General features: G+C 40.5%; 2 protein-coding genes across 2 annotated transcripts; one reads left to right on the plus strand and one right to left on the minus strand.

Annotated features, from left to right (window-relative positions):
* Positions 1-596: 596 nt before the first annotated feature.
* On the minus strand, positions 597-6,777 carry LOC115228538. Its single transcript, XM_029799108.1, has 3 exons — positions 6,493-6,777; positions 5,964-6,056; positions 597-848 (listed from the first exon to the last, which is right to left on the minus strand). The coding sequence occupies exons 1-3, from the start codon at positions 6,775-6,777 to the stop codon at positions 597-599; spliced, it is 630 nt and encodes a 209-aa protein (XP_029654968.1).
* A 2,594-nt stretch (positions 6,778-9,371) lies between these two features.
* Positions 9,372-10,391, plus strand: LOC115228539 (protein Wnt-1-like). Its single transcript, XM_029799109.1, has one exon. It carries the CDS (start codon positions 9,372-9,374, stop codon positions 10,389-10,391), a length of 1,020 nt encoding a protein of 339 aa, XP_029654969.1.
* Positions 10,392-10,909: the final 518 nt, after the last annotated feature.

The raw sequence follows: 10,909 nt of genomic DNA on the forward strand, positions 1-10,909 counted from the left end.
ATGGACTTTAATGGCCTTTTAAAAGCAATAATCAGTCACTCTATAAACACTAAAACGCCAACTGCAGCAATTGTGGCAGATTATTGGAAATTGTTTGGGAACATCCCAAGACTCACTAATCACGCTAATCTTGCAATGCACAAATACTTCATGGTGATAAATATCATGGACAGTCAAGACCCCTGTACAATATGTGGTGACCCGGATTCTTTACGGACTCTGTCCAGAAAAATGGTGCTGGACTAGAATGGTTCAGAAAATTATCACACGTGTGGGATTATAACTTTATGTCCCCATGTCATAAAATTTTTTTATTATGTTCATAAAGATTATTTAATACAAATCGCTTAATTATGTGATTTCCATTCTTCGCTAAGTAGAAGAGTTGGCCACAAACTTTTTTGTCAATTTTTGTGTTAAGGTTTTTGTTCAGCTGGGTGTTTTGAGGCATACCAGTCCGCAAGTTGATTATGTGTAATAATTTAATTAATTTATGGTCGACTTACAAATTAAGGCATATCCGGGTGGTGGCTAATTAATTATTTTTAATCGTAAAATTAAATGTTCAAAAATATAGTCAATATTCGACCAATTAATCATTCCTGTACTTCTCTGAAAGCTCTGAAAACAGTAGACAACCTGGGAACACTCTGCTGAAATAAAGGACCGTTCATTTCACTGAGCTGCCTGATGGTCGCCAGAGTAATCACTTTTATGTTCTGCGACCAGTGAGACATTGAGGTCTTGTAGAGGGCGGGGATGAATGCCTTGTAGGCATCAGAGTAGTGTTCTGAGATAATTTTGACCATCCAGTTCTCTTGGACACTCAAAAGAGTAGTCTCAGCAATCTAAAGTATTACAAATCACGGAACTGGAGAAAATTGATTTTCGAAGCAATGAGCCCAAAAAACGAGAAACCTTTTTATAGACTGATCGGCCAGCTGAGGGGGGTCTGCATGTAAAAGAATCCCCCTCATTTCACACACAAAATACAACTAAACTAAAAAACCCCCACAAACCCCCTTCCGAGAATCATTTCGCGGAAAATATCTGATTAAATATTCTAGAATATTTTGGCCAAATCTTTTGTCTCTTCCCACGAAAGTTTGAATGCAATTTGACAACTAAAGACGTGCACTGGGCCCCGACCTGTCGATGAAATAGAGGCATGGAACGAGTTCTGTACAGAGGGAGAATAAAGTTGATCACAAAGTCAATATTCTGCTGTTTGAATGGCACACTGAATCCTTCGAGAAAACTATCATGTTGATGAGGTAAAACCTCAAATATGAGGACAACAATTCCCCCACTCCGTTAAATCTTTCTCCCGCGTAAATAAACCTAAATTTGACCCCGAACAGCCCACCCCGAAAGCACATCTTGTATTTGTTTGTGCACAAACATTCTGACCCAAAGCAGTTTCTGATATATTTTTTTCAGTATTTTTTCAAGCCAGTTCCGTTCTCTCAAATCCTGTGAGTCAAAAAGGTAGATAAGCTAAGGCAGTCAATCTTAGGGGTACCCTCCTTACGAACTGCTTGTTGATCCTCTTTCGGTCTCCACTGGGTGACAGGCTCTTCAAGTCCAACAAGTTGAGGAGAAATTGGTAGACCAACTGCCCTGTAAGGAAAGAGTACTTCGAGGTGGGGCCAGGAGACTTCCACGAATGACTCCAATCCTTCAATGTCCACTCCACGGTGGTAGTCACATGGAGGTAGTTCACGGAAGATGTTGACAGTCACCATGTGGTAGGAAGAGGAGAAGAAATTGTCCCCGAACTGGTGTCGACAATTTGTGGCGCAAAAGTCAATAATTTCGCACAAAAGAGCCCGTTTTATTTCCTTTTCCCTCAATAAACTTAAATTGTCATTAAAGTCGAAAAGGAAACAGCACGACTCCAATTTTTTGATACACAAATTCTCCTTAGTGGGGATATTGCCGATGTCTGGATGTAGAAAGTGGGTTTACCACGAAGGAGACATCCCTGTCCGTAGTTCTCGGGGATCCTTACATCCTTGGTTCGTCGGCTGTTGATTTTTTGCACGTGTGGTGATACTCTATCGACGTTCATAAACACATTTAAAATCGTAGATTAATGTTTTTATTGCTAACGGTTGCACGATTAGACACGCATTGATGTTTCCAGAACAACTGATTTTATATGCAATCAACTGCCCATACCACACAAACATTCACAACCTCACTGCTTTTAATGGGGTAATTATCCCCTACTTTTTAATACTTTCCGACACTTTCTAGAAATCTCTGCAAGTTTCCTGTGCTTTCTGGAACTTTCCGAGAGTGACACTCAACCTGCTCACTGAGTATTTGAAAAAACACTTCCCGATGAGAGGAAGGAAATGATTTAAAATGGCCGACTTAGTAACCAGTAAAAGTCTCTTATTAACAAAACAAAATTCCCATAATTAAACTAAGTTGGAATAAAGCAAAGAAATGCCAAAGAAGAACACAATCCAGATGATGGGAAATAACTCCAAAACTGATTTAATGAGATCCAAAAGTGATATATATTCCAAATGAATCCTATTCGATCTAACATATAATGCCATAACAGACCTCTTTGAGTACATTTTACTGACAGCCACAGCCTCCTCGCACTGAGGACACGTGTGGTGGCCACCCACGACACACCAAGTGAAGATGCAGTGGTTGTGGAATCTGAATAATCACAAAATAAATATACTCGTGTCCACAACTGAGGACTTTTTTCAAACTTTGGCCTTCTTTGTCAAAGGGAAAGTCATTGGGGGCTCCACAAATACTGCAGAGAGTGGGGTCACATTGGACGGTGGGCAGTTCAGTTGAGGACTAGAACACTCTCATTAAAAATGTACTTTAAAACATTTGGAAAAGTACGGGAAAATGACAGTTGCGAACTGTTTGATTAGAAGACTGAAGTAGACCCCCGTGAACAGAGAGTTAGGCATTACCACAATCTTTCCTCTTTTGCTCATAATGGTGACAAGAGTCCACAGCAAACACGTGATGCTCACAAATAATCCGAATATTGTCAACAACTCGAATATCTGAAAAAACACGTTTATACTCACGGAAATGGCACTAAGTTAAATAACCATGTGGGGTGTACTTGACGTATTTGGGGGGAATTTCCTTCCTGTAATCGACCAAGATGGCCACAAGGGCAGTCAGGGACAGGAGTACCCAGATGGTGGTGAATACGGCCATGTTGTTAAGACAGGCAAATATAGTTCCACTGGACCACAGGATGACCAAGAAGATTGTCTGACATTTATGGATGGGAGTCTTACCTGTGCGTACTTGGGGGCTTGTCTGGCCACTATAAAGAGAACGAGGTGGATTGCCCAGTATATACAGCCTATCAAGACCACTGTTTTTTGCAACGTTAAGGTCATTAGGATATGTCAAAAATATTATTTCCAAATATATACTTTACTGATTTATTTCATCAGAATTACTTATTATTTCTAATAAAATGATAACTAAAAATAAATTAAACTTCTAGTGGGGAAATGACTAAAAATGAATAAAATTAAAAAGAATAAAAATTAATCAACTTATCAGCACCACAACTAACAACACAATTCTCCCTCGTCCACTGCACATCAAAAACCTTATCAGAATGACCCCCCAAGTCAAACACAGGCGAACCAGGCCTACAATAATAAAATGCCCTACATTCTGGTATCCCACATCTTGACCAACCCATCATACGACCCACTCACGAAGGAATACTCGCACAACCCACTCCAACTGACCCCCACCACCCAACTCGTGTGCGAACTAAAAGCACAGTCCGTCCTATTCCCAGACCGAGGGTCATGCAACCGCACGTGCCTATCAGCCGACCCCGACAGGACTGTCCTCGACAACTCCCCCCAGGCCACCCTCAACACAGGCTGGCTTAACGACTGCCACTTCATTATAAACAAATACCAAACTGAGGATTTCCTCCGTGGTGTGGGGACTCCACATTTTGAGTGTTCTGTCAAATGAGGAGGTGATGACGTAATCCTGACCCACCCAATCGACGCACGTGGGTGGCTGAGAGTGGACTTTCCAGGACAGGACTGGCTCAGAGGGGTCGTCCTTGTCCCACAATTTGAGCAGATTGTCCAATCCAAGACTAGCAAACTGCATTGAGAGTGTCCTCCCTTACCTTGGAGGAGTCTGAGGTCACTTTTATACTCAGGACTGCCTGGTCATGTGCTTGGATGGACTGTCGTACCACAAACTGTCCATTCTGAGGGGTGAACTCACAAATGGCCATCCTTCCGTCGTACAGTCCACAAATGCAATCCATTTGGTCCCCACAACTCAGCCAACTGCCACAGTTGATGGGTTGGGTGGACAGTCTGAGAGATATGGGGTGGGATACCCCTCCTTGGTGGACTGCCACACTCCCATCGAAGGAGGAGGCGAGGACACTGAGGGTGACATTAGTTGAGTACGTGTTGTTATGACTGTCTATTCGATATATCCAGTCTTTATTTGTTAGTTGTTTTGATAGTTCTGGTTTGGAGAGTGTTTTGACGTATTCGATGGACAGTATTTGTTCCTTGGTGTGACTAGTGGATGAGAACTGTTGATATTTTGTTAGTTTGGATGAATTCCCCCACAGGGCCAGTGATTCGGTGTCCGTTGTTGAGGTATTCGAAGGAGATGGATTGTTCTGAGGACAGCAGTCGGCTCAATATTTTATCAAAGTCGACTGGCTTCCAGGATTTGTCGATGGATAGAGGCACCTCGCCCACGGACCATCTTTTTTATAGGAGGAAATTCTTACTTTTCTTGTTTTGTAAAAAACCTGGTTTGAACACAACCTTCCAACATGCACACGTTAGTTGTTTTAAATTTATTTATCAAAATATAGAGAATCTAATGTGATTTTATTTATATTCATTCAACCTACACACAATAAAAGATTATCCACAAAAATAATTTCATAAGAAATATAATCGCAGCGTTGTCCAATGAAAATACACTCTGTGCTTTAAAAAATCAAAAAGACAATTTCCTGGCAAGTACAAAGTAAAAGAAAACTATAAGATCAAACTTTTCAAATAAGCTTGGGATTGGTGTAAGATACTGCTGCATTAAATTCTTTTAAATGTATACAAATGTCGATAATGGGAAATGCAATGCATGTCCAATTAGTCAAACAATAGTCCAACGGCACTATAATTCACAATCAAAATTTGGTTTTAAAGAATAAAATGGGATGTCACAGTTGTGGATACCTTTTCGAAATCGAGGATCCATTCTTCTGCGGCAAACCCTTGTTCGGCTGCAAACCACGCCGAAAAGATCAAAATACACAAATATTCTTCGCTCGCAGACCGCTACCGCGTTACGGCAATCGCCCTGGAGACCGCTGGAGTTGCAGGAAAGGAGACTGACTCGTTCCTCAAAGAGGTCGGGAAGTCCATCGGGAGGAGGCTCAAGGACTCGAGAGAGGGCCTCTGGCTCCGCCAGCGCATCGGCCTGGCCATTGTTCGGGGCAACGCACACTGCGTCCTCGCCGCTGGAACTTAACGATTTTCGGTGTTAGTTGTTTTTGTAAATAAAAAAAAAGAATAAAATCAATCTGACTCATTGTGGTTTGGTCAACAAAAATTTATCGATGTGTCTATTCGGAGTTGACTGCGGTTATTCCAAAAATAAACACAACTCTCGGGCTCAGAACAGTACGAAATAAATAAAACTACAGTAAAACCTCTCGAATCCGCCGATTTTTTGGTCGGTCCCAAAATCGGCGGATTCGAGAAGCAATTTAAATAATATTTTATAGTTGAAATATGAACTTACAATATAGATTAAGTATTTCTTTTTATATACAAATGACTGAATACATAAAATTATTTATATTCAAAAAAATCAGAAATTTTATTTTTTTTAATTGATTTTCTTAACATTTCCCCAATTCGCATAATATTTTCATGATCATCTATATCTGCATTTACCTGAGAAGCATAAGTTTTAATAATCTCTAGAGCTCTGAAGGCTTCTGAGAGATCAACTTTTTTCTCATTTGATTCCTCTTCAATAATTGTTTCCTAAGTATAATTATTAAATAAAATCACTAACTGATTGAACTTTTTTTTGACTGTAATGTACCAGCTTGTTCAGATTTGTCTAAAAATTCGATTAGCTCTTCATTTTCAGTATATCCGTAATCAACAAATTCACTATAAGATATTGGATCGTCAATTTGAAATTTCTTCATGATTATTTTCGTAGTTCTTAGATTCACTGTTGATTGTGATTGTTTCACATTTTATCCATTGTGAAATGGGTGTAGGTAACATATTTTCCAATGTTGAAATTTTTAAAACACCTTGGACTTTTGAATCTTCCTATCATCACAGGCCTTCTTTTATCGGAACCAGAACAATTTGCGCATAATAATAACGAAAATCGATCCTTCGACAACTTTATTCCAGGCCGTGATTTGGTGCACACACTTTTGGAAGGAATCGCCTTGTAAAAAACACCAGTTTCATCTGCATTATAAACATTGTCCAATCCATATTGTTCAATTTTTAAACGCATTGTTTCATTAAAATCAGTAATAGATTTTTCATCATGATTTACTGATCCACTGTCTCCGTGATATTTTCTTAACTTGATAGCATTTCGTAATTTAAACTTTTCTAGCCACCCACGACTTGCTTTAAATTCTGGAAAATTTTTTCCAAACTTAAGAGCTTTTGCAATTAACATCGAATCTGATAGAATTGCTCCACTAGATTCCATTAAGTTAATCCATGTTATCATCGCTACATCAATTTCATTAAATTTGAGTTTTGGAATTCTCGTTATGTTTAATTTTTTGATGTCAGTCCTATTCAAAAGGTCCGATTTTGATTTAAGGTCGTTTATAGTTCTCAGAGAAATTTTCTTTTTTAACCGTGAAGAAAAATCCTGGAAATTTGAGGTGCAGAAACGAATGGGTTGTCAGAAATATAACGTAGTATAGAAATTTTTCGTTGATAGAAAGTCTAACACAGCGACGCATCACAAAAATACAATTAACGTGTAATGAGAATTTTAAAATGTTAATTAATTTAACTTACAATTAGATAAACAAATTATTTTTCATAATACTTGAGGAGCGGATTCGAGAAACAAGCGGATTCAAGAATCATTCATAGGAAATTTCAAATTTTTGATTAAAACAAGCGGATTCGAGAAGCAGCGGATTCGAGAGGTTTCACTGTATCTAGTTGTACTGCATTCGTGACTGATGGCATCTCATAGTGCAAATAATATCATGTTTAGGCAATGAATTTAGGACAAAGTGACATTCTCCACATTTGAAGCTACGAAACACCAACAGTCCTACTCTTTTATAATAATTTGTCGCATCAAATTTATGGTTAATAAAGAAGGAATTTTAGACTTACCAAAAATGTGGCAGAGTTAATGATCAAGAATAATGGATGTTATCAGTGCCTTAAATAAATTTCCTGACATCTTAATGACAACTAAGATGGTTCTCGAAGTTAGTTTATCTCTGATTGATGATAGAATTACTAAATTTGGCCTCACCTTTAAAAAATTACCAAAATAATATTAATGGCCTCCATATGCATAAGTATTCAAATCCCCTCAACTGCGAATAGAATGACCAGAGCAGACCAATAAATGTTGTATGCAGTAAAGCGAATAGAATAACCCTGACTCCAACAACTCCCAATCTACTAACTAGAAATACTGTCATAAATTAGTCAACAAAATTAAATAAACAGGGAATTAAGGACCAATCTGTGGACAAAGGGGGACGTGGTGTAGTGAACAGTGAAAAACACGACAACCGCGAATGCAATGGAGATGGGGAGAGCAGGCAATGCCCGGTTGGCCACAACCAGCAAGGCGAGAGTAAAAATCAGACCCTACAGTCCTCACCCAAGCAATACCACAAGAATGGCCACCAAACAAAAAACAACACTTATCCCATCTCCCGACGAGGTGGCCCTCCCAACCAGAATTGAGTAAAAAATGAAATCCCCCAGTCCCAGTTTAGGCCCCTCATCCTCCTCCCTGACCTCCTCCCCCTCTGGGGAAGCCATCGTGGCTACCAAACTCCCCTCCAAAGTGAATACAGTAAATCAGCGAGGGCATGATTTGTTCATTCCGTTCTTGTGCGGTCTCCACGAGCACTCTGAGGGGACCACGCGGACAAAGGACGGCCACAAGGTCTAAATGAGAGTACTCAGTCAACCCCAAATGGCCAGAATCCCCAAGACAGTCCAGGTAGACCACTCCGGGAGGTACCGAATGAAAATGAGAGCGCAGAGGACAGAGAAATAGATGAGATATACTTGCTGGACTACTCGGGGGGAGGAGTTGTTGATGTGTACGTGGAGTACTCCGAACACACCAATATTCCACGTCAACACAACAGCCGATATTATGTCCACAGGAATTCTAAAATGCTTGCAAACATTCCTATATATAAGCAGTGACCAACCATAGAAAGTCGTATGTGAAGAAAAAGAGAATCATACAGGAGGAGAAGAGAAGCCAGCCATTGATGATCTAATTGGGAGGGGAGAGTACCTTGTAGTACTTCTTGACATAAAGAAAGACCAGGAGGACGGTCATGGCCACGACAAAGGCAATGAATATGAGAGCATTGAGGAATACATTGCTCACAATTATGTTGTCGGAGGAGTCTGTCTCCGAGAGGGGAGTGTAGATGCTTAAATATGGAATGTGTAGTACAGCTGTGTCTCAGTTCTGGAGTAGACGGGGATGGTCTTGACTACGCAGATGACTATGGCCATGCACAGTGTCACCGGCTTTAGGACGGAGAGGAGACTATCTGGACCATAGTCTTTGGTGGCTGGCAATGTAACTTTGTTTGATACGTCGATTATTTGTGGGCTCTGTGGGGTCTGGGTGGTCTGTCAGTGATATTGGGGCAGTCTCGTCCTCCATTCAGGACCACAAGAAATTAATTGGAATTTATTTAATAAATTTTAAAAACATTATAATATCCTTTAAAAACAACACTATTCAAAAACAAACAAGGCTGACTAAACACTTAATAATACTCACTAATCCGTCATAAGCCCATCGACCCTCAACCTACACCACCTGTGAGTGACTGAGAAGGAATCATTAATGTGCAATATCGATATATCAATTGGTGTGATAAGCCGAATTATAAGCAATATAAATACGTCTTATCAAGTCGTTAAAGTTGACTGTCTGCAGATCAAAGAAAGACTATTATTCATACGAGATTAATCGTATATAAATGTCTTGTGCCGTTCCCCTCGTGCAATGCCGCTCTATGTCTTCCTACTCTGCCTTACTACTTCTCGCAAACATTGGTAGGCTTTCCTCTCATTTATAGGCTACAAATGTCTCGCATACCACGGGAAATTATCCAAACTAATGATCTCCTTTCTGTAGCACGACAAATCCAGAGTTACTGCAGTCCTACATTCGGACTTGAAGAATACCAATCAGAGATATGCCGAAAAAATCCCTCACACATTCAAATACTAATCAAAGCCTCTAAACTGGCTCTAACCGAATGCCAGAGAATATTCAAGAACGATCGCTGGCAGTGCAACCCGCAAACTCGAGGCAATCAATCCCTCTTCTCCTACATCCTCAACTACCGTAACGAGCATTGTAATTCCTCCTTAGCAAATAAGGAGACCGCCTTCCTCAACGCCTTGTCGACCGCTGCCTTGCATTACACACTGGCAGAGGACTGCAAAGAAGGGAGGCTGCCGAGGGACTGCGGGTGCTCCATTGGGCCCCCCTCTGAGTACATGCACGGGGAATGGGCGTGGAAGGGGTGTGGTGACAATGTCGAATATGGAGAGGAATTTTCCCGCCTTTTTACACAGGGCGGGAAAAAATCAGAGTACGACCTGGTTCGACGTAGAAATTGTGGCATTGGAATTAAAGTCGTCAAGGAGACTACCACTGTCCACTGTGACTGTCTTGGAAAAGGCGGGAAATGTGAAGCCAAAACGTGTTGGCAGAAATTGCCCGCCTTTCAAGTAGTGGGAAATCGAATCCAGGAATTGTACGACTCGGCAGTGCAGGTGGTGGAGGTGGGGGGAGGTCTGAGGACACATTTCCCCACGGACGTGATGAGGGAGGACACACTCGTCTATGTGGAGGGTTCCCCCAACTACTGCGAGCGATTCGAAGACTACGGAATTGAGGGAGTCGTCGGCCGTGAGTGCAACCCAAAAAACGAATCTCGACTGGATCTGCCGTACTGCCACAAATTATGCTGTGGAAGAGGATTTGAGAGACAGGAAATAACCAAGGCAGAGAACTGCAATTGCCGATTCGTGTGGTGCTGTCGAGTGGAATGTGACACGTGCACAACTACTAAGGTTGCTTATTACTGTCTGTGAATAATATTTGACTAATCGTTTGATTTATTCTTAAATGTTAATTTACTTGATTATATATACACACATTGGGACATTCTAAATGTAACCAACAGAAGGCAAATATTAATAAAATTATTTATTTGATTTGAAAATTATCTCCAAGCCATTGCTACAAAATAATAATAAATATTCCAACATTAAATTTTCCTTGTTCAATAAAAAAAATATGTTGACGAACAAAACAAATGCTTGCGAAAATATCCGGACTTCTCACTTCATAGTCACTCAGTCCTTCCAGAATCTTGAAAAACCTGCTTTTATTCATCTCAAGCTTTCCAATGTTCTTAGGTTACTTATAAATGAAACCTCCAACGACAGAATCATCAACTTGCCCAACACTTCATTGAACCTCCACTTCTCCCTCAAGTCCCGGTCTACTTTCTCCACCAATGTGAAATACCTAACGATAGAGCAACCTGCAGGCCCACCATTTTTCACATTTATGGCTTTTCAGTTGTACTCTTTGATACTGCTCTTCG

The sequence above is a fragment of the Octopus sinensis genome, unplaced genomic scaffold (assembly GCF_006345805.1).
Source record: "Octopus sinensis unplaced genomic scaffold, ASM634580v1 Contig10815, whole genome shotgun sequence".
Classification (NCBI taxonomy): Eukaryota; Metazoa; Mollusca; class Cephalopoda; order Octopoda; family Octopodidae; genus Octopus; species Octopus sinensis.